The sequence below is a fragment of the Ammospiza nelsoni genome, chromosome 20 (assembly GCF_027579445.1).
Source record: "Ammospiza nelsoni isolate bAmmNel1 chromosome 20, bAmmNel1.pri, whole genome shotgun sequence".
NCBI classification, from domain to species: Eukaryota; Metazoa; Chordata; class Aves; order Passeriformes; family Passerellidae; genus Ammospiza; species Ammospiza nelsoni.
The window spans coordinates 2,261,596-2,285,581 of record NC_080652.1 but is presented as its reverse complement, the minus strand read 5'-3'; the positions used below and the strand labels follow the sequence as shown (position 1 = coordinate 2,285,581).

At 52.8% G+C, this 23,986-nt stretch overlaps 1 protein-coding gene across 1 annotated transcript; it reads right to left on the bottom strand.

Annotated features, from left to right (window-relative positions):
* Positions 1-2,259: 2,259 nt before the first annotated feature.
* Positions 2,260-22,236, bottom strand: TPRN (taperin). Its single transcript, XM_059486380.1, has 5 exons — positions 21,202-22,236; positions 20,041-21,135; positions 5,934-6,111; positions 5,599-5,726; positions 2,260-4,804 (listed from the first exon to the last, which is right to left on the bottom strand). The coding sequence occupies exons 1-5, from the start codon at positions 22,234-22,236 to the stop codon at positions 4,742-4,744; spliced, it is 2,499 nt and encodes an 832-aa protein (XP_059342363.1). The 3' UTR covers positions 2,260-4,741.
* Between the last annotated feature and the right edge of the window lie 1,750 nt (positions 22,237-23,986).

Genomic DNA, 23,986 nt, shown 5'->3' with positions numbered 1-23,986 from the left:
GGGCTCCGCTCCACCCGAGCCCACATCGACCGCACCATCGCCGAGATGGACCTGGCCTCCGGGGAGGTACTGCCAGCGAGGAACATCGCCTTGAGCAGCTTCCCCGTGAGGGGAGCAGGAGGGACGGCATTGATCTCTGACCAGGGACTGGGCCTGACTGAGGGAATCACTGAGAACAACCTGAGGTGGTCAAGGATCCCCCAGCCCAGCCCCTGTCCCTGCCCAGCCCCCCCAGCAGCCCCACCCTGGGCACCCCTGGCAGCGCTGCCCAAAGGCTCCTGGAGCTCTGGCAGCCTCGGGGCCGTGCCCATTCCCTGGGCAGCCTGGGCAGTGCCAGCACCCTCTGGGGGCAGAACCTTGCCCTGAGCTCAGCCTAACGGTGTGCCAGGGGAGATTTGGGATATGCACACGCATATATATATGTGTGTGTGTGTGTGTATGTATGTGTGTGTGAACTCGGTCTGTATTTACCTGAATGTCAGATGGGAGCACCTCGATGATCCTCCACTCCTCCCTGGGTCGTAGCCCTGCAGCCAAAACAACTTCCCAGGCCCAGGATGCAGCTCTGGCACACAGACCCCATCATGAGAGGGGTGGGTTGGGGGTTGTTTTGGTGCTGCTTGGGCTTGGGCAAAGTTTATTGTCAAAATACATTAAAAATGGCTTTTGGAACAGATCCCTAAAACTTACCATCCTAGATCCATGGTTTGGGGGAAAGGAGGAAACCAGAGACATGACACTGACCCACAATCCTACTAATTCAGGCAGAGAACAGTGGTGCTGATGGAGCTGTAGGCCTGCCACTCTTCCAGCCCAATATTTAGTGTATTTATTTCATCTTTAATGGAACAATGTCATTATAAGAGTCAAATTGTTGGGGCAGTAGAGTGGGAAGGAGGCAAACAGCACCAGGGCTGGCACTGTCATTTTGGTTCCTGAGACAGCTCTACCCTCTACATTCCCCTGTGTGTGTTACTGCCAGGCAGGGACTGCTTGATCCCCACAGACAGGGCCACGTCTGAAGTCACTTCTGTATTACACACCAACAGTTTTTATTTCTTTAAAAAAGGATCTTCCCAGCCTCTTCCTTCTCATGGTGACCAGGCAGAGTTTGTGTCAGAAACACCTTTCCCCTATTAGCTGCTGCCTAAATTCTCCTCCCATTTGCATTTTGAATGTGACCAATTACTGTGTCAGCTCCTCTTTCTCTCCCAAAGTCAGTGCTTTCCCCTGGCAATCACTTTTCAGGTGAAGCTGGAGATGTTTCCTTGACCTCCTTCAAGACCTGATGGTTTGAAGTGAAAGGGGAAACCCACATAAAAATTTAAAAGCTTAAAAACTGTGTTGTAAGGTACACAAACAGCCCCTTTAAAAAGAAAGCTTACCTGAGATCCAGGTCACACCCCCAGCCCACAGATGAATTCCTGTTTATTGAAATGAACTGACACCTACAGGAGGTATCAGGACGTGGTGAGGAGGAGATGCTGGTGTCCTACAGACAGAAAGTAACAGAGTTCCTTTCCTGTTTGTCACTCCTTGCCTTCTGCCAGCACCCACAGGATTTCACCTTCCTCCAGCACCTTGTGCTGTGGGGCACTCCCTCAGCTCCTCTCTGATCACTTGGTGATTTCCACAAATTCACAGGAACAGAAATTATTTTGGGACCATAACCATCCCATTTGGTTACGACTGTCCACTGTGTTAACTTTTTTAACTGGTGAGGTGGACATTGTGTAAATATATTGTAGCTTAGAGCACAGGAAGTAGGGATGTTACATTGTGTACACAATGAGCTAAAAATAGGAGAAAATTAATAACAGATGTACTCTGGCATAAGGTCACTGTAGATTTGAGTTAGTCTTGAAGCCAGAAACCCAAAATGTGCAGTTTTAATAGTGGAAAAGAGTTGAAATTGACCTTAATTTAATTTAATTTAATACTGACCTAAAATTTAATAGTGACCCAATTTAATACTGACCTAAAAAGCTCAGGTACCAAATCTCCCTTAAAAAAACCCATCCAACCAACCAACACCCCCAGTCTGCTTCAGGAAGTTCTCTGCCTCATGTTCCAAAGCAGATAAATTGCTTAAGGTCTTTCATATTCAGAATATGAACACAAACCAGAGAAATTCTCCCACGGATATTCCCACATGAGACAGGACAATAAATCACCAGGAACAAGAGGCTGAAGGGCTGACAGCCCCTCTTGCTGCAAAGCAGATCAGCTGAATTGGAAGGGAATTCATAAGAGAAACAGTTTATGTAAAAATAAGCTATTTTTATTTCTTTCCCAGATACTGGACAATTCTCAGACATTGCTAGATGTCCTGAAGAAGGAAATGAGGGATCTTGGTAAAATCATTGATCCACAAAACACTTCATTAGGACAACGAATACGTCGACAAAAGCGCTCCTAAACTTCTTCAGCCTGGAATGTCCTGTTGGCCAGAGAGAGCTGCTTTGGGCTCCAAGGATGCCACACTTAATAAAAGCCCTTGTCTTGCAGAAGTGAATTTACCTTCCAGATGTGCTTTGGTATTAGTCAGAGACCCACTAAAGCAGATGCTACAGAGCAGGGTAGGCATTTACACAGAAATACCCTTCATTTAGAGCCCAGCCGTGCTGAGGCACATCCCAGGAGGTGACCCAGCAGTGATGCTCCTGCCCTCAGCACTGCCCTCACCCTGCTCTGCCTGCAGGCAGCTCGAGGAGCTGGGCAGGGGTTAGAGAGGAAGCTGGCAAGTGCAGAGGAGTGCAGAACCACAGCTCCAGGTGCAGCAGCATCACCAGGAGAAGGAGCAGAGTCAGCAGCAGCCCCACAGCCCTGAGCTGTGCTGCCCACAGGGTTAATTCACACAGAACCAGAGCAGTGTTGGAGCTGCAGGACACTGTTGGCTTTAGCATTCTTTAGCATTCCTCATGGATCCATAGGAGAACTAAGCCTGGGCTACTTCACACACCTTGTCCCTAACTTGAGTTGAAAGCAGCTCTGCCTTACCACCTGCAGTTGTGCAAGAAACAGAGCTGCCTTAAACTGACCTGGGCTTTTCCACAGGGGGAGATGCTCACTGGGGCCTTTTTTGCTAGAAAAGCTGTGCTGAAAACTCACCCCTTAAATCTAGCAGTCACAGGCAGTCTCACACTTTCCCTCATTCTACACCAGTCTCAGCACCTTATCCTGAAGTGTTTTATTAAAGGGAGAAGCCTCAACACGTGGAGCTCCATGGTCCTTGTGTCATGTCCCAGGCAGATGCACTGCAGACACATCCTGCTCCAGGCAAATCACACAGGCAGCACATCTCAAATTAGCTTGGAATGGATTAGGAGGTGCAAAATATTTCTTTGTGGTGTCCCCCCAGCCAACATCTAAAACTACTGAGTAGCTCTCTTTTTTTTTTTTTTCATTATCTTTCCAAAAGTATTTAGGCACCCAGGGCAGAAGGGAACAGCTACAAGTAGGGATGTCCTAACAAAATTTAATCCTGTTTTTCAGTAGAACAACCTTCCCTTGCTGCTCCAACAGACACCAAACCAAGTGCAAGGTATGCAGAGCATTTTCAGTTCACAGGGCAGTGTCACTTGAGCAGGCATTCACAATCTACAATAGACAAACCAGGAACCATCAAATTTAATCAGAGATAGCAGCCTGTTCCTTTGGATCACACCCCACTCATTCCATAAAGCCCAAAGAGGCTGGATCTGTTCTCACATCTCTTTTAATCCCAAAGTACAAATCACATTAGCAGCACTGCTCCATCTGTTCCAGAGTGCAATTTTGACCCTGAGTTTACAGTAGTAGAAAACTTGAATGGAAGATTCTAGCAGATTCCTTTGCATATTGGCTGCATTAAACAATTATAATAGAACTATAAAAATCCTAGAAAAAACAAAAAATAACCCACATTCCTTGTTCAAGTTCTGCAGAAGAATGGAGTGAAACTTCCCTCCTGTGCTTTGACTAGAAGAGCAGAGCAAGTGTGGCTTGAAGGAAGCAACCAAGAGAGATCAATCAGATTTGGAACAAAGCAACAAGAGGAGCTGGCAAACTGGAGCACAACCAGCAACTCCCAGAGACTGGATGCCAGAGTTGGGAAGGACAGACCAAAGCTATGGCCAATGCTTGGGAATCTTCAAGAGGCTGGAGGCAGCCTGGACAATTCTCTACTAATTGGTGCAAAAGTAACATCTAAATCTAAAGGCATTCATTGCTCTTCCCATCCCTCCCTCAGGGTGTTCAGTGAATTCCACAAGCATGTAACTGGCACATGAATTCCATGATGTTTCAGTGAAACCAGAGCTGGAAACATGCCAAGGACAAACCACGAACCTTCAGTGGTTTTCCAAACTGACACCCAATGTGTTAAATCACCGTCAGGCTGTGAACCCACCCAACTGCCCAGTGCTCCACTGGGGAGAAGGGTTGCAAAAGCTGTCCAGACCCTGCACAGTGCCTGGACTCAGACAAGCACTGAGAAAAATCCACATCCGTCCCAGGATCACAGATGTCCTTCTCACACTTGCCTAACCGCAGCTGATCTTGAACAAGGAACATGCAAGGCCACAGGCAGAATAAATCATACGCCTTGGAAGCGGTAATTCGGTCCCAAAATCCAGTGCAAATATTGTCCGGAGATGCCCGGGAGCACATGGTCCATCCACCCTTGGCAGCAGGATCGGGAGAGCCGCGGTTGCGGTGCGGGCTGCGCTGCCCCTCCTGCCCGGCAGCACCGGGAGCAGCCTCAGAAATAGAGCGCGGGCTCGCTGCTGAAATCCGAGAGACCGCCCTTCTCCGCCGGGGTGAGCTGTGGGCAGAGCAAGGACACCGGGTCAGAGCGGGCCAGAGGAGCCCCCTCGGCCCCGCATGGTGCCTTGGGCGTGTTTGGTGAGTGCCCCCCTCCAAACGTGCCCCAGAGTGTCAGAACGTCCTGCAATGGTTTGGGTTGGAAGGGGTCTTAAACCCACCTTGTTCCAACCTCCTGCCATGGCAGGGACACCTTCCACTACCCCAGGTCACTCCAAGCCCTGTCCAGCCTTGCCTTGGACACTGCCAGGGATCCAGGGACAGCCACTCTGAGCCAAGGCTTCACCACCATCAATACCTACTCTAAATCTCTTCTCTTTTAGTTTAAAACCGTTTCCCCTTGTTCTATCATCTGCCCATGTAACAACAACAACAAAAAAATATTCCAAATACTCCCTGTTTTTTATATGCCCTCTTTAGGCCCTAGAGGGGGCTCTGAGCTATCCCTGAACCTTCTCTTCTCCAGGTAAGCAGGCCAGCTCTCCCAGCCTGGCTCCAGAGCAGAGGAGCTCCAGCCCTTGGAGCATCTCCATGGCCTCCTCTGGACTTGTTCCAGCAGACCCATGTCTTTCCTGTCCTGAGCAGAGTGTGCCAGCTGCCTGAGTCTCCACACAGCCAGGGAGGGGCAGTGGGGCAGTGGGGCAGTGAAATGGTCCCTTTGGGAGCAGTGACACAGCTCCCTGGGCAGGAACACAAACACAGGTGTGCAGGGAAAGGCACATCCTGTCCCATCCGCTGCCTGGAACAACCCCCACCCCACAGGGGAGCACAAGAATTGGTTATTTATAGGCTCACCATAACTTGGTTCCCCTGGGAATCAGCATCCTTTGGGAGGGATCCCTCTGCAGCAGGACCCTCATACTTCTGCTCCTGCCACTCGCTGAACTTCACGGAGTGCTTTGGGGTGTAGCTGGATAAATCTGCTGGAAGGACAAAGATGAGGTAAATATTCCTCACCACCCCAAACAGAAGTGGGACAGGATCCCAGCAGGGACAGCCTGGATGCTGCCCATCTGCAGCTCCCTGTTCACCTCCACTAGCATTTCCACCCTTAAGGGCTGTGGGAAACGTGGGCAGTGTCAGACACCACAGAAACCCCACGGTGCCCACCCACACAGTGCCTCACTCACCTGAGTTAGGTGTACTGGGATGCAAAGTGCTGTTTGGGCGTGGAATATAAAAGGTCCGAGATTTTTCATCTGTTTCAGAAGTGTGTCCTTCCTCCTCCTCATCTTCTTCTGCCAGGGAGCTCTCTGAGGGGTACTCAAACATCGTCTGCAAACTTGTCTCGTTGAAAGAGATCTTCATCTGACAACAGCAAAGGAGAATTATCAGGGAGAAGCACAAGAACTGCCTGATCCCCATGCTGGCTCTGGCACGGGCCAGGGCTGCCCCCTGGTTTAAAACAGCCACTGCAGATGCCCCAATCCCTGCCCAAGTCCTTGGTGGATCTCTTGCCATGCTGAGAGAAGCCCCAAAGGCAGAGCCAAGGGGTCTGGAGCAGCTTTTTGTGCCCTCTGCCAGCCCCTCACACTGACAACCAGCACCCACATGTTGGAAAGGTGACATTGCTAATTCCTGGCAACTCCTTTGTGTATCCAAGCTCCAGGAAACAGGATCAGGACTCCAGTCTTAGGAGAACATGGCTATTTAAGCTACATTAAACAGGGCTTAAAACCAGAAGTGAGAAGCAGGAAGCAGCTAAAGGAGAGATGGTAACAGGTGGTAGCAGAATACTGGGAAAATACTGGGCAAGGGGGAGGCCTTAAAGGTTCTGGTTTGAAACCAGTTTTATCCAGGATTGTCACTAATGACCTTTCCACTGTAACTGGAGACTGAGAAATGAAAGTGACGCAAACACACGAGTTCATCAAGGGCTAACCGGAATTTACGGCCATGAAGAAACCTGGAGAGCAAAAACACTAAAAATGGAATCAGGTTTAAGAGCAACCTTTGCCCTAAGAGAAGTTCAGCACCTGTGAATAACTGAGGAAGAAACTTTGGGATTGGCTACAGGACTGTAATCAACATTAGGATGCTGCTTAAATAAACCAGGAATGAAGGAAGGCATTTCTGCTGGAAACAGGGACTGCCCAGCTCTCCTCCCTGTGCAAATGTGCTCATCCAAGCTGAAAAGGAAAAGGAGGGGTTTGTTCCCCAGCAGCCCTGCCTGTCCCACTCATTCCCTACCACTGTGCTCCTTACAGGTCACCTCAACAGCTGCACAGGAGATTCACTGGCAAAAACTTCACACCAGCAAAAGTGAAGGTGGAGGAAAAGCATAACCAAAGCTCTTTGTAAGTACTCCAGAAAATAACCACCAAGAACTGCTGATGCCAGCACACATCAGACAAATAAGGAGGTTAAGCTTGCCAGGAATAAGTTGAGGCCAAAAGTAGGGAAGTATTTAGCCAACACAGATCAAGGTTCAGGAGCAACTGTCTAAAAGGGTGTTGTGATCCCTTTACTTCTAAATACAATTAAAATTCAGCTAATAGGGTTATGAACAGAATGGAAAGGACATGGCAACTTGTGACAGGTGGCAGGAGCCCAATAATGGTTCTGATCTCTCCAGATGCTGTGTAATGACAGGCCAGGGGTGAGTCCAGCACATTTATCCCATGGTTCTGTCACACAGAAAATCCCCAGAGGGAAGTGGCACTTGGCTCCAGGCACCACAGTGCCCAGGTGCACCCATTCCTTGTCACAGCAGTGGTAGGAGCACTGGACTGGCATTATCAGGGGCTGCCAAGTCACACCTGGATGTCCCCAAGGGCCAGAGCTGCCAGCAGGTCACAGTGCCACCTGTGCTGCCCATGCACAGGATCCCTGGAGCTCTGGAGGATCAGAGCAGGACAGGGAGCATTTCACTGCTGCTTTTCAGCAAAGCAGCAAGGGCAGCTTTGCTTGAATCTGGGTACCAGAGGGAGCAGCTGCAGCTCCCCCACACTGCAAAGCACAGCTGGAGCTGGAGCTGCTCTGCCCCAGGGCAGGATGGAGCTGGGACACGGGCTGGCTCCTTCCCCTGCCCCCAGGAGAAGGCAGGATGGAAACTGCATGGAGGGAAGCAGCTGCCTTTCCCCAGTCCCTGCCCCTGCGACCCCAAATGACACAGAGCAGAAGAGTGATTCTATTTGAGAGAAAAGGGACTGGAATGAAATGGTGCTGAAGCTGAGAGCATCCCAGTTGCTGCTCCCTGAATTTCCCATCCCTGCTGCTGACCTAGATGCTCCCTGATCCGAGCCAGGCTGTCAGTGCTCACAATGTGGTGTCTGTCCCGTGGGGATGAGCCATGCTGCCAGGGACAAAGGCCACCAGGGTGGAGGTGCCCAGGGCTCCTGGAAGCCCAGGAGCTACCCCAGAAACTGCACAGAGGCCATTAATCAGTGCTGCCAATGGCACTGAGGGGCAAGAAGCACTCGGCTAAACATGGAAAACAGGAGAGATATGCCTTGGGGTTTAGGATTTAAGCTTGGGAGATGGAACTAAATGTTCCTGGGTTTCTGCTATCTGGAGGAAATCTCTAAGAAAAATGACTTTTAGTCCAGTTTGGACCAAAGGTGCATGCAGTGCTGGAGGAGAGAACAGCCTCAGCAGGGAGCAAAACCAGAGAGCAGAAACAGCCTGGAGACACCCACACCCCACACAGAGCCCAGAGACAGCACCAACACCCCAAACCCAACAGCTCCCACTCCCCACAGCCAGTTCTAGCAGGAGGCAATGCTGGAGCCCCTGACACAGAGCAACCAGCCAGCCCCAGGGCACAGCTGGGGCCAGGATCACCTGCAAGGCTCACACAGGCTGGTGTGTGGCACAGGGGCACCGTGGCACAGGTTCCCCCAGAGCACACTGAGCTGCCCTGTGGCAATGCCAGCCCCTGCTCCCAGAGCCTGCAGCAGGCAGAGCCCCAGGGTGCTGCAATAAAGCCCTGGGCACACCCAGGCAGAGCAAACACGAGGCACAGCCAGGCGCTGGCACTGATGGACCCTGGGGCACCCAGCCCTGCCCATGGGGAGAGAGCCCAAAGCCCAAAGCCGGCTGTGGCAGCACCTGAGCTCCCCTCTCTAAGCACAAAAGGCTTTCAGGGAAGCACAAAGCAGCTCTGCTTGACCCAGCAGAACAGGGAGGGTGAAGCATTCAGGCAAAACCAGGGGACACAGGGGCAGAGGAATGCTGTGAGTGGCTCCAGAGCCCAGCTGAGTGCTGTGTGCAGGAACACAGGCAGCCTCAGCCCCAGGAACCTGCCAGAAAGGAAAACCAAGAGCCCAGTCATGGCACAGACAACAGGTTTGCACAGCCAGCAGTGCCTTGCCAGACCACAGGGACTTTCATGGGAACACAAAAGGCACCAGGGGACGTTTCTGTAGAAGAAAAGCGTGTCCCAGCAGAGCCAAGCTCACTGGAGCCCAGCCAGAGGCTCTGCTCAGCCTGTCCCAGCACTGCTCCCCTGCTCCTGCCCCAGCAGCAGCTGCCAGTTGTGGCAAGGAAGAATTCTGCACCCTTCAGCTGTGGATGTTTGCAGGGATTTGTCACTCTTTGCTCAGCTGGAGGCTTCACCCACAGCTGTGTCACAAACTCAGGGTCCAATCCAAACCCATATATACATACATTTATAAATTTATATATAAATAAATTTATATATTTATAAATTTATGTATAAATACTCTGCCCAGCAATCATACTGGAAAGAATAAATCAGGCTTTTCAGGAAATATTCTGCTGTTCAATCAATAGGTTCTTGTTGCCATAGCAAAAATCATTTATTTATTTGCTAGGATTTGAACTAGTAATGAGTAATATCCAGGAAAGAGAAGGCAGGGCAAACATTGCCCAATAAAGCATAAACCTGAGTAGTCATGCAGATCTCATTTAGAAAAGGGAAGTCACCCTTGTGTCAGGCTGGCAGGACTCAGGCTGCACCCAGACCAGCCACCAAAGAGCCCCCAAATACAGAGACTGATTAAAAACAAAAATAACCAATTTATAGAACCAACCTACAACATGAGCAATGACAGTCTGCAGCCACCTCACCTCCAAAAGGAGAGGAGAAATTCTGCAAGGCAGTATTAATGACAGAGCAAAGACTCAATGGCTTCTCACACACCAGGGACCTCTCAGAAAGTCTCCAGGGGTTATTCTGCACCCTCAGCTCCAGAAGGAATCTCCTTACTGTGGCTTTTCCCTTCTCCACCCATTATTACATTTGCTGCTTGGCTCATGAGCCAAAGTAAGGTGTTTACACCTTTTAAACTGAAACCTCTTTGACAATCCAAATCCTCACCTTGTAACAGTCAGGAAAATGAATTGTTCTAGACATTAAATGAATAAAATCATCCTATAATTCTATTCCAGCAGGGAGAGTCTGAGTCAGCATTTGCTCCCCATCACAGCAGCCCAGAACAGGGGGGCTGAGAAGGACTGAGCCCCTCTCCCCTCCCTGTGAGTGGCTCCCATCTCCCAAACCTGGGGCTCCGGCTGGAGTTGCCATCCCTGCTCTGTCCTTGAGGAGCAGGATGGGATGGTGAGTGCTGAAGCACAAGCTGGGCTCCATCCCTGCCCTGTGCCACCCCACAGCACCTCCAGCACATCCCAACCCATCAAGAGCCTCACCAGATCCAAACAGCTGAGCAGCACCAGGGAGCAACACCTGCTCTCTTCACTACTGATTCTCCTCTAATCATCCTCTGGCCTCAATAATTCCCAAGTGACAAATCCAGGGACTGCACTGACTCCCAGGACATGCAGGTGCTGCTGGGTGTGATTTAAAGCAGCTTTTCACACCTGGTCTACTACAGGATCACAGAATCTCCTGAGTTGGATCCTGCCAGGATCCCCCAGCCCAGCCCCTGTCCCTGCCCCTGCCCAGCCCCACCCTGGGCACCCCTGGCAGCGCTGCCCAAAGGCTCCTGGAGCTCTGGCAGCCTCGGGGCCGTGCCCATTCCCTGGGCAGCCTGGGCAGTGCCAGCACCCTCTGGGGGCAGAGCCTTGCCCTGAGCTCAGCCTGAGCTGCCCTGGCCCAGCCCCAGCCGTGCCCTGGCTCCTGTCCCTGTCACCACAGACAAGAGATGTCTCTGTGTCTCTGTGTCACAAGATCAGTGTCTGTCTCTCCTCTTCCCCCACAAGGAAGCTGCCTCCTCTCAGCAGCACAGGAGGGTTTGGCTGCTATCTGCAGGACAGGTGGATGATCCAGCATGAACACAAAGCAGGGGTTGACATCTCTGAGAGATCAAGCACAGACAAAACAAGTGCTCTGAAGAACCTTGTGCTCCTGTGGCACCTCACATCGAAGAACATTTGCTGCTGCACTGGTTGGCTAAAGATTGGGTCAAGGAGGCACAAGACACCACCTGATACCTGAAACTGCAGCCAGCTGGGAGTGTCAGCAAGGCTGTGCACACAGAGCATCCCAGGGAGGGCTGCAGAGAGCCCCTGGGCAGGGCAGGAAAGCTGCTCCAGCCCCAAACCCATGGGGTTGGTGGGTGCAGGCTCAGGACCTGTACAAAGAGGAGCTTCTGACACAGAACAACCTCCAGCTGCCACAGACTGAGAGGAAAGGTCTCTGCACAGGCAAATAACTGCTGTGAGACTGGCAACAGGGTAGAAGCAGAGATTTTATAGTGGACAAAGATCCCCAAAGGGTTTACCCTGCTCTTCCCATCTGACCAGTCCCACAGAGCAGCAGATTTAGTAAAAGGAGACAGAAAAGCAGTTCATAAACTCCAAACCTCTGCAGAGACCTTCAGTTTTTTCACAGCAGCCTGCAGTCAATGATTTAGACAACTCCCATGAAAAGAAACTTTTAGATAAAAGCTTTTTGGGAAAATGAGCCAATTTTTTGGAGTTAGCAACGAGCTTGTCTCTGTGTCTGTGCTTGTCCTGAAAGCACAGTCATGTGTCAGCCCAAATTGTTGAATTACTCCAGGCCCAGACTTCGTGGGCAGCCTGAAATAGTACCCTGGGGACTGCAGAATCACCAGCACATCACCAAGGCATTTGCTATCACTCAGAAGATAAGGAGCTTTTGTGCCTCTGAAGCCTTTCCCTGACACAGAATAAAGGGTTTTTCCCTGACAAGTATCCCTAGGAACAGAGGGACTCGAGGCTTGGTTCCTATATCAGATTAACCCTGTACTGCTATGGCTGAAGCACTCTAAGTGTGCCCAGAAAACTGCAGATGGCAGCTCAGAAATGTACTTTTCTGTACAAGAGGAAGAGTTTTGGGGAACTGGAACTATGACACAGAATCACTTGATCATGTTTTTCCAAGAAGTGTTTCCTGAGAGTAACACTGACTTTTGCCCAGCCATTGACTGCACCCCAGTGAGTTACTGAGTAGAGCTAACAGCACTAAAGATTTACAGCAGGAGCACGTCAGGGAAGCCCTGTGTGGCTGGCAAAGGAGACATTTCCTTCAGGATCACATCCCAGCTCCCAAGCCACAAGGCAAAACAAGAAAGTCTCCATTTACAAGGCAACCCACAAAGCCAGCTCTGTGTAATCAATATGCTGAAGCACATGGCAGATAGGAGCAATGCATGGAGATTCGAAATATTAAACTCCTTGTGCAAGACACAGGCAAGTTTCAAATTCCTGATGAGAGGTGGCAGGGTAGGGACAGCCCCCAGAGCATGTGGGGCAGGTGGCTTGGTTAACTCTTCCCTTCACTGTGCAGGACAAGGGGAGATTGCAGTGCCCACACAGGCACAGCTGGAGCCCCAGTGTGCCAGGGCACAGAGCAGCCATTCACCCTGGGAGCCCTTTATTCCTCCTCACATCTGCAGGCAGAGGAGCCAGAGCCTTCCCCAGCTTAACAAGCAATTCAAAAATTACTTATTTGGCCCCTAAGAACCGGACAAATCTCCCTGCTTGTACGAAACAAATCTCATCTGAATGCACAAAGGGAGCAGGATAAGCAAGGTACGAGTAGTGTCAAGACTTGGTGTCCTTCTAAAAGCCACACAGAGCTGCCCAACAGCCCAGGATTTCACAGGCAGCTCTGAGCAGCCCATTTGTAGCTACAACGAGGTGCAGTGATGAAGCTGCCACCCATAAATGTTTCTGTGCAACCCAGACTGCCCAGAGCAGCTGACAAAAATACCTGGGTTGGTGCTGGAATGGAACCCATGGAGCATCATTCCATGGGAAACAGAGAGAGGCTGGGAGCAGAATTAATTCCCACCCTGTCAGGGAGCTCATTCAGGACCAAAGGCTCCTATGATGTGAACAGCATCACCTGCACAACAGAGTTCATGTCTCTCTTGCCCCTGCTCTCTCTTTTAACATGCAAAAGGAACTTCCCTGATGAGCAGCAAGTGCAGCAGGTTCACCAGGAGCCTCAGGGATGTGCCCTCAGAGCTGCATTTTCAGCAGCTGCAAGCGACACAATTTCCCTACACACACAAGTAATTGTCTGAGATATTTCCTGCATTCTAATGCCCACAGAGCAGCAGCTCCATCCTGCCAGGTTCCCAAGAACATCCGAAGGGCACTTCTCAGAAAACATCAGCCCCGAGTTCCTCCGGCCCAGATTTTCCCAGGATGTTTGTGAAGTCGCTCCGTGTGATACTGACACTCCATGTGACTCTTCCTACACAAACAGGGATATCCTCCCAGCCCCACGGACTGCTGCACTCACTGGAAGAGCCTGGGTTGTAAATAGGTTTTAAATTCAGGTTTCAAATTCAGGTTTCACTTGGGAGGGGTGTGAGCACAACCCCTGAGGTGAAGGGGATGCTGCTGCAGCAGCTCTTACCCAGATTTCCTTTCCTGCCACTGCACCCAGAAACTAAATATTTCATTTTCCCTACTGTTCCCCACACATAACACAGATTTGGGGCAGGACTCCTGCCCCGGCCACCCCAGTGTCCTTCCTCTGTTCTTCTCACAACACCATGACCACACACTGGAAAAACCAGAGTGGAAAGGAAAACCCAAACCTGAAACAAACTGAAACCTTGAGATGGAGGGAAATTATAAACCATCTCCAATCTGGTCCACAGATTAGGCAAACTGATTAAGAAAACGTTAACTGTAATCCTTGCGATTAGAGTTAGAGCACAAAGTACTTCAAATCTCCTCCTGAGCTTTGGGGCAGGCTGAGGCCTGGGCATGTCCTAACCAGCTTCAAAGCCAGGCTTGGCTCTGATTTGCGTCAGAGTTTCTATTTTAGCCCTTCTGTCCATTCCTGCAGTGCTGACAGCAGCAGGCAGGACATGGGGGCAAGAGAACCAGGGGAATTGGGACCAGCTCAGACTGTCACTGCAGCAAGAGAAGCATGGGAGTGGTGAGGCCATGCAGAGCCTCAGTCACAGAAAGTTTCCCACTACAGAGATGAGATGAGATGAGATGAGATAAATCTGACTCAGACTCTGCCATGGTTTCATACAACAAAGTCTCAGCACTTCAAGGTGCTGGCATGTAGTGGGGAAACAAAAAACCACCCACTGCCCCACTGACAGCCTCGGGGGCAGCTTGTGAAGTGGTTTAAAAGCTGTAACTGCAGCCGATTTCCAGGCTTCAGCCATCAACATCACAGAAAAAACAATCAGTGGAATTAGCAAAGGGCAAGAAAATGGCCCTGTCTGGGTGAAAGAGCCTGCTGCCATCTGACAGCTAATGGAGATCATCTCTGCAGGGGAGGGGCTGCACTTCATCATCCAAGACGCTTGTTTCCTGAGCATGACTTATCTCTGCTGACCTCATCTCCTAAAAATGCAATACATCCATGTCAGATACTGCCATGGCCCCTCCTTAAAGGTGGCAGATGAATCTGCCCCAGCAGAGCACAGCCAGAGACAGAAAATAGAACAGGAACACGCAGTTCCCCAAGAGCTAAAGAACACAAATCTCTGTCCTGACCCCTCCAAAACACAGGGATGACATCATCAAAGGAGTTCCTGCAGAGAGATTTCTTCTTCTACTACTAAATGAATTTACTTGTGTTATGGTTAATTTACTTGTGTTATACATTGCAAAAACAAACTTCAGGCAGCCACCAGCATTTAGACTCCACACTGTGCAGACTTGCTCCAAACAGGTCTGGGCAGCAGCTGGAAATGTTGATCCCTGCCAACATCTCAAAGCTACACCTGGTTCTCACAGGAGACCATCTCCAGCAGAACTGAACAGATGGAAAACTACAGAGCAGGAAGTTCAGCAGGTTAGAGCAACAAAGCTGCTGCCCATGATCAAAACGGAGGGGTATTTAAACTAATCTTTTAACAGACTTTTAAGTGGCAATTTGGAAGCCACATTCAGGCTTTATGCAGCTCAAAAGATTAGGACATGGACCATGCTAAAGTTTGTGCAAGATGGAACTTTTTGAAGTTCAGCTGAACATCTTTGAAGACGATGTAGAAGCTTTAGACTCCAACTGTTTGGATCCCAGCAGCCTTGTTCCCGTAATCCCCGCTCGCACTGGGCTGCGACTCGCCTGCCAGCACACGGCAAGCTGCCAGCTGTGACAAGCACTAAACATTAAATCCATCAACAACCTGATGTCTGCTGGCTCTCAGGTCCTGTTATTCACAGGACTTTGGCTGGCCTGGCCAGAATTCATTCACCTTCCCTGCAGGATCTGCAGGAGGTACCGGACCCTGGAGAGGAAAACACTCGGGATGCTCTGCAGGAGTGACACACCGGAGGAGCAGGGCCAGGGCAGAGTGCAGCCTCCAGCCAGAGGAGAGCCTGAATCCCAAAGCCAGTGACTGATCATGGGGAGCCCAGCTCCATTTTTTCACAGAAATCTTTTTTTTTCAGATTTCTGCATTTTCTGGGAAGCAAGAGCTTCAGAAAGAGAATGTAAACAATTGTTATCAGCTGCTGTAGAATGCAATAAGATGCACCTATTTTAACCTGTGATTAGTTCATGTTCCCATGTTTATAATTAAAGGCCAATCACAAGTGCAAGCTAGGGACAGAGTCCCTAGACACAACTTTGTTATAGATTCTTTCTTTCTATTCTTAGCTTAAAAAGCCTCTGCAACTTCTCTCTTTATTCTATTTAGTATAGTCATAATGTATTATATATCATACGTCAATAAATCCAGCCTTCTGATCAAAAAACAAGATTCTCGTCTCTCTCTCACCTCCAGTAACCCACTCAAGACGCTGTAATAGCCCTGCACTGCTCTGTCCTTGCCCAGCTCTCCTCCACACACCAACCACATGTTCTCCAGAAACCCAGATTTCTATCTCACCAACAACTCTATTGGACGTTATTCTGGCAGGTAACCAAACCACCACTGACTCTTGTCAGCCCAGATGAGCAAGATTTTATCCTCTGAGATCCCAAAGATGCACATCCTGCAGCAAAGCCTTCCCTTCCTCCTGGCACTGCTGACATGCCTTTACTTCAATAACAAAGAGAAGCCCTGAGCAGAGGTCACCAACAGTGTGCTGCATCCTCTGCCCCATTCCCAGTTTAGAATAAAGGTCAGTAGGTCTCCTTCCACCCCTGCACATGCATCCTGTCCTCTCTGAGAGCTCAGCCAGCTCCTCCAGCAGCTGCCCAGCAGCTCCTGGCACATCCCTTTGGAGCTGCAAACACACTTCTCAGATGGAGTCCCATCCACAGTGCTTTATCTGAACTGCTGGTGGTACTGCCTGGAGAGACCTCAAAACAGCCCCAGAGCAGATGAACAGCCCTGAAGGCACCTGAAGCTGCAGGAGCACAGCAGCTCCAGCTCATCCATCCCCCGGGGTGAGCAGGGCTGGGGCTCTGCCCTCCACCTGCAGACCCTGATGTGTCCCATCCCACACCGACCTTCACAGCCCCTGTCCCCCCACAGCAGCTCCACAACAGAGCTGGGAACAGATTTTGTATTTCCAATACATCATTCTCCTCTCCCTCAGCAAGCTCCAGCTCCAACCCCCAGAGCTGCTTCACATATCTGAAGGTCTGGAACGAGCAATCAAGTTGTTTATCCTGAAAGGCCTTGAAGCAGCAGCATCCCCCAGGCCACAGCAAGGTGACAAGTGCCACAGCCACTGCCAGCAGGCAGGAGCAGGGGCTGGAGCTCCCTCTGTGCACGGCAGTGCTGGAACCCAGCCTGTCCCAGCCTCCCTCCCAAAAAGCCACGGAGGATGTGGATCAGGGCACTCAGACCACAGCAGCTCCACTTGGCTGGCACTGCTGCCACAGTCAGGCAACCAGAGGCCACACATGGGGATGGAAAAGGGAGGCTGAATTTCTACATTTCAGGAAAAACACCATTTGCATCTCACAGAACAGTGGTGTGCAACTGGCAGGGCTGACACCCTCCTTCCTAATAAATCATTACCCCTGACTGCACAGCCAGCCACTGATCCACAGCATTTCCAGACTCTGCTGACCTTTTTATCTCCCAGATTCCTGCTGGGCATCAGCAAACAGTTAAACTTTTCCAAGTTCTTGAAGTTTCACTAAGCACTACTTTCTTAAATATGGAGCATAATTAAAGATCTTTACAAAGCAAGGTTTAGAAAGGAAGATGCTTGGCACAAGAAGGGCTTGTTCACCCCAAAATACACAGGAGCTGCTCACTAAAACCAGCATCAGGTTTTGACACCCCAAAAAAGAAAGAGGATTGGTTTTAACAAACAACTGCAGGTCCCAGCTCACAAGAACAGTCTGTTTCTGCCCAATTCAGGCCAAAATCAAGTTTCTGAAAACCCCGAGACAGCTACAAAACAGAACTCTTGTTTTTGGCTGGTTGCCTTGGAGACACAGAGTGCTCTCTTGGGAAGAAACCAAGGAATGCATCTTAATACGAGCTCCTTCCTTTTCAGGCATCAACACTCAGCCTTATTACCCAGAGTACAGCCACAAACATCCTCTGGGTCAAGAGTAAACAGAAATCTTTCCATTTGTCTCCCATCAGCATCTCCTAGACCCTGCTACAAAGTCATACTCTGTGCTTGACTGAGCAGGAAGGAACTCAAAGAAAAATGGGTGTTTCTCCCATACCACATTTAACTTCACCCAGAAACTCGTGTCTTGACTCTTTTCCTTCAGCTCCATCTTATTTTTCAAAGGATCCCTATTTGCTTCAGCTTCCTGAGTTCTGCAAATATAACAGGCAGTTTCTCCTTTGCCTTTTAATCTCTCTCCTCTCAGAAACCAGATGTTTGCACAAGTTCTCCTGCAGCACGACCCCACACACAGCTCTTAGGGCACAGCTCTGTGTGCACCTTGCAGTATTTGGCACCTCAGCTGCACAGCAGGGCAAATAATGCTGTTAAGCTGATAAGAACAGGGGCAGAGAAGCTCCATGACCTGCCCAATGTCACACAAATCCACCACTGACACACAAAACAGTAGTTAACCAATATCACACGATATTTTAGGCTGGGAAAGGTCCTCTGGAGGTCTGTAGCCCAAATTCCTGACTTCAGCAAGACTGACTTGCCAGCTGCTCAAAGTTTTCCCCTGGCAAGTTTCAGACAGCTCCAAGGCTGGACATGCCATGACTTCTCTGGGTTTGACCAACCAAAAAACAATTCAGCCACTGCACTGGACTTGTGCTCATCTCCCTCCCTCCTTTTTGTACTGACAAGGATACCTTCCACTGGACACCATTTAACTGGTTTTATTTGAGGCTTTGTTCCTTGTGCCCCAACAGCATCCCCTGCTCAGAAAAATCAGCTCCTCAGCTCCATCAGAAGTAGGGCTGACCCAAATATGACCATCCCACAAGATTCTCTGTGCCCTCTGCTCCATCCTAAGAGCACTCACAACTGTAAATGCTGCTTTAATATTTATACCACACACTTGATTTGGTGTAAATCAAATTAACACCCCAAACTGAACCTGAACAGAGCCAAAACAGCTGCAATGAGTGCAAGCCAGCAGGTGTTTAGGCAGCAGAACAACTCCAGTCTGACCAAGCACTTCCCTGTAGGAAAACAAGGAAAAACTTCAGGAGCACTGAGCAGGAATCAACACTCCTGCTCATTTGCTTGCTCTGTCTCTCAAGGTGCTCCAGACCTGCTCCCGGCATTAGTCACCATCAAATTACCACAGGCTGCATGTGCTTAGGGAGGAATTTGACAGCGTTAAGCCAGGGAAGCAGCACTGCCTGCCTCCCTTCAAATGAGATGCATCCTGCTCAAAGGATTGCCTCAAATTATAATGCTCAGTGCCTCAGGCACCCACGTGGATTCAGTCCCTCAGTTATCTATTTGGATTTGGGTAACGGAAATGTCCCACAACAATTCCCACTATGGAAAAATATGTCACACCACAGCCCTAAAAGTCGGGATCTGCCACCTCAGTGTGCTGCCCTCAGAGCCCAAAACTCTCCCCACTCCTCTTGTCACGTCCAGATGCATTTCAGCAAGCTCTACAAAGATTAATTTTCAATTTAGGGCTCACAAGGATCTATGCTACGCCCCAAGCCATGAGAAAATCTGGCATTCACTGACTCCAAAGGCATTTGGAGCAATCAGCATCTCCTGGATTGTCAGAGCTGTAGCTGCACATTCAGAAGAAGCAGGTGGTATAATCCTATCAATGGGAGTTAAGTTCTTGCTGATCTCTTTCTGCCTAATCGAGACCTAATTCTTGAGCCTCTATCAATAGATCACTAATGAGGGGAAGACACCATTGCCACACTGCTGGGGGACCACGGGCAGCTCAACACGTCCAACCCCTCAGACACAGCGAGCAGAGCAGAGGGAGAGGGCAAGCCCACAGCTGCTCCAAGCACGCAGCTCCCCCTGATTTCCTAAATTCCTGAAATACTTCACTTTCCATTATCGTATCTCCAAGAAGGGCTGGGGTGGGAGAGGCCCTGCAGCTGTCACAGGGCATATCCCACCCTCAGCTGCTTTGTGGGACAGTCCCCAGTGTCCCCTCCCTGAGGGCAAATTCTGTTTAACACACCAAGTCCCATCTCCCAGCTGTGGTTCCCCTTTAGGAACCCTTTAAAGTTCCAGGAGACAGTAAAAGCAAATAAGGCACTGGGCTTGCAGAGTTGCAAACTGTCCTAATATTGGATACCATGAGAAATATTAATCTCTGGTTCCTTCATCACCATTCTGAAATGTCCTTCGCATCAGTGTGGTGGGGTTACACCTTCCCTCTCCTGTTTTCCAGTCTGTTTTACCCCCAGCTTCAGCCAGGTCTGAGGGCAGCCTCTGGCTCCCACAGGGGGCAAACACACTGCCCTGTTCCCAGCAGTGCCTCATGAGCAGCCAGACCCAAAGCAGCCCAGGGACACTCGCAGCCTGGCTGCTGAGCACACAGTGCCCAGTTACCTTCTTGCGCCGTGAGCCCGTCTTGCTCATGCAGGACCTCTCCAGGGACAGGTACCCCCCGATCACTTCGATCTCGTTCACCGTGGGGTAGCGCTTTTTATGGGGTACCCCCACTTGAGGCCCATCAGTGTTCTCCACGGCTTTGCCTCTCGCTTTGCTCTCCTCCTCCTCCTCCTCTTCCTCCCGCTGCGGCCTTCCGCTGGCATCGGGGACAGCCTGCAGCCCCGGGGCCACGGGCTTCCTTTTGGGCACGACAGTGAAGGTGCTGCCTCCCTTCTGCTGGGGGGCAGAGTGCGGTCTGTAGAGGGGGACAGAGGAAAACTCCATCTCCAGGTCGGGGCCAGCTGCTCCGGGCTGATCCGCCAAGCTCCCCGTCCTCGCAGCCGCGCCAGCCCCGCTGTCCGGCTCCACAATGTCATCGATGTAAGTCACGGGTACCAGAGGATCCAGAGGCGCCGCTGGGGAAGTGATGGGCTCTTCCTGCTCGGGGGCGGGAGCCCTCGGGGGCTCCGGGGGTGCCTTCTCCTCCGAGGGCGGTGGCGGCGGCCCCGGCCTGGCAATCTGCGCCGGCGGCCGAGCCGGGCTGCCCTCCCGGCGGGGCACGAACACGAAGGAATTGCGCGAATTCAGGCGCAGCTTGGCCAGAGCCTGTGCCTGCAGATCGTGGGCTGGGATGGCCGCCAGGTCGGGTTTGGGGGCCGGGAGGATTTCGAAGGAGCCCCCGGCCCGGGGGGCTGAGGCGGAGAGCGGCCGAACGGCGCCGGTGGCACTGGGGGCCGGACTGGCACTGGGCAGGGGGGACACGGCCACCTCGGCCTCCTCCGGCTTTGGCCTCCTGGCGTTGGCTCTGGCATGGGAAGGGCTGGTGGATGGCACTGGTGGCCCCTTGGGCGTTGCGGGGCGGCCGGCGGAGACAGCGCTGGGCTCGGGGACGCGGGCGCTGGGGAGCTGCCCCCGGGGTGTGACCGTGAAGGAGTTGGAGCTGATCTTGTGGACAAAGCAGTTGGCCTGAGGGGCCGCAGCCTTGGGGGCAGCTGGGGCCGCCTGGGGGGCTGCAGCCCGGGGGAGAGCCGGGGCGGGCTGGGGGGCTGCGGGCTCGGGGGTGAAAGCCCGGGGGGGAGCCGGGGTGGGCTGGGGGGACACGGGCTGAGGGGTGACAACCCGGGGCGGTGGTGCGGGCTGGGGGGTGACAACCCGGGGCGGTGGTGCGGGCTGGGGGGTGACAGCCCGGGGAGGTGGTGCGGGCTGGGGGGTGACAGCCCGCGGGGGTGCCGTGGGTTGGGGGGTGACAGCCCGAGGGGAAACCGTGGCCGGGGGGGTGACAGCCCGGGGGGAAGCCGGCGGCAGGACTGTGGGCTGGGGGGCCGCTGGCACCGCTGGAGGGGTGGCGGCCCGGGGGGGAGCCGGGAGCGGCGGAGGGGTGGCCGGGACCGCGGGCGGAGATGCCGGTCCCGCCTTTGGCGCCGGAGCCCGGGGGAAGCCGGACCCCTTCTGGAGGGGCACGGGGGCACGGGGGGAGCCGGGTCCCGCGGGCGGAGCGGGCGGCGCGGCCCGGGCAGCGCCCGGTCCCACCTGCGGCGGAGCCGCGGCCCCGCCGATCCCGGGCAGCGCGTCCCCAACGCGGCGACGGCGGCCCCGCGGCCGCTGCCCGAACTTCTCCAGGAGGCGGCTGACGGTGCCCGGCTCGGCCGCCTCGAGCGGCTCCGGCGGCTCGGCCGTCTCGTAGATGACGACCTGGTCGGCGCGGATCTCGGCGAGCGCGGCGCCGCGCCGGGCCAGCAGCTCCCGCAGCGGGTCGGCGCCGGCCGGGTCCCGGCGGCGGGCGGGCGGCGCATCCCCCGCGGCGAAGCAGGCGGCGGGGTCGGCGCGGGACTCGATGATGAGGATGTTGTCGGCGCGGATGGTGCGGATGCCGGGCACGGCGCTGTACAGCTCCAGCAGCTGCTGCAGCGGCCGCGCCGCGGCGCCGGGCCCGGGCCGTCCCTGCCGCAGCCGGCGCCGCTCGCTCTCCAGCCGCATGAAGGGGTTCTCGCGGAGCGGGCCCAGGCTCTCCGCCACCACCAGCCGCTCCCCGGCCGGGGGCTCGGGCTCGCCGCCCGCCCCGGCCAGCTTGGCCCGCTTGCGCTCCAGGATCTCCCGCTGCCAGGCGGGCGCTGCCCGCGGCCCGGCGCCGAGCGGCGGCTCCGCGCTGCTCATGGCGGCGGCGCTGGGGCTCTGCGGGCCGGGCCCCGCCGCACCGGGGCGGCCCCGCGGCCCCGCCCCCGGGCCGGGCAGGGCCGTTCCCGCGGGGCCGGGGCGGGGCCGGAGGTGCGCCGGGGCCGCCCCTCTCCGGGCCGGGGTCAGCGCTCCGTCCCGCTGCCCGGGACAAGGGCCCCGGGGCTGCCGGACAGCGGCGGGGCCCGGGCACGGTGACGTGACCTGAGGTGGTGCCGCATCCCCGGGCTGGGAACCGGCCGGGCCCCGCCGCCCCATCGCCCTCCCCTCAGAGAGGGGACCCCCGGCCCGGGACACGAGCCATGGTGATGGACACAGAATCACAAAAAATACAAAACAGCCATATGTGCCCATTCCCCCATCCCGAAGTGCTCCGTCTGGTGCCAGCCGAGGGCAGGGTCGATAAACGCCTTTCGGGGTCACCTCCTTCGCAGGCAGAGCAGGTGCTTGTGCAGGAACAGGGAACCAGCCCCTGACTCTGGAGCACTGTCTGTGCTACCCGGACAGTCAGAGGAGTGTTTTGGGGAGAGCTCTGAGGACACAAGTGGAGTTTTCCATGGCACATGGCAGCAGAGTGGGAGAACACTTTTCCCATTTTGCTCTTTGCTGCTCAGGGAGGTCGTGGAGGGTCGTCCTCCCTCTGTGGAGACATCCCAAACCCACCTGGAAGCGTTCCTGAGTCACCAAGACTCTGTCTTGGCAGGGGGCTGCACAGGACGATCTCCAGAGGTCCCGTCCAACCCCAGCTATTTCTGTGATTCAGTAATTCAGTGATTCATTGGCAGCACTTGTTGGACGCAGAAGTGCCGCCGCGGCGTTATTTCCAGTCAGCGCCTGTTATCAGCCGCCCGCAGGTGCCTTTGGGAAGTGTGCGCAATTAGGAAACCATCGCTCGGCAGCGCAGTAGCGCTTCCCACGCCTCCCGAATCCTCCCCTGGGAGACTCGGGGGACACGGCACGCGTGACATCGAATTACCTTTGGGCAGGGCTCGGGGAGGTCCCCGAGCCGCGCCCGGCCCGCACTGCCCCCGCCGGGAGCCCAAAGCGCAGCTGTGTTTACGGGAGCAGCTCCGTGTCCTGCTGATAACGCTCCTACCTTTGCACTGCGAGCCACAACAGAGCAATCGCTCCCTCTTCAAACGAGACCCGGCAATGATACCTGTGAAAAACTTGTTTCTAAAATTTTAAAAGTTTAATAGTAATAAAATGGTTATTAAAAATAGTAATACAATTAGAGTAACAACAATTTGGACAAATTGAATTAGGACAATATGAGATAATAAATACAAAGAGTTACGGATGTCCGGGTACCTTTTTCTGGGCAGCAGGAGCCCGAAAAAGGACACTCCTTAACAAAGGATTAACTCTTAAAAGCAACAGCCTGTTGCATATTCATACACTTCATACATGCATAAATTCCATTCAAACACAGGATTCTGTCTGGTGATCGTCAACTTCTTCCTCCCAATCCTAAAAGCGCCTTCGAGGCGGGAAGAAGTTTGTTTCTTCTGATAAGAGGGCAATAAATTCTTTTTCTCTGAAAGATTTAAGTGTCCTGTGGCTGTTATCTTGCTGTGAGTCCTTTCTTTAAAAAAAGTATCTTACATAGCATAGTTTCTATTTTAACTTTTTTTATATATATTTAACACAGTACTTAAGAGAATTAACACAGCATCACTTTCTAACACAACACATACAATATTCATTTGAATATTTGCGAAAAGCCAATCAT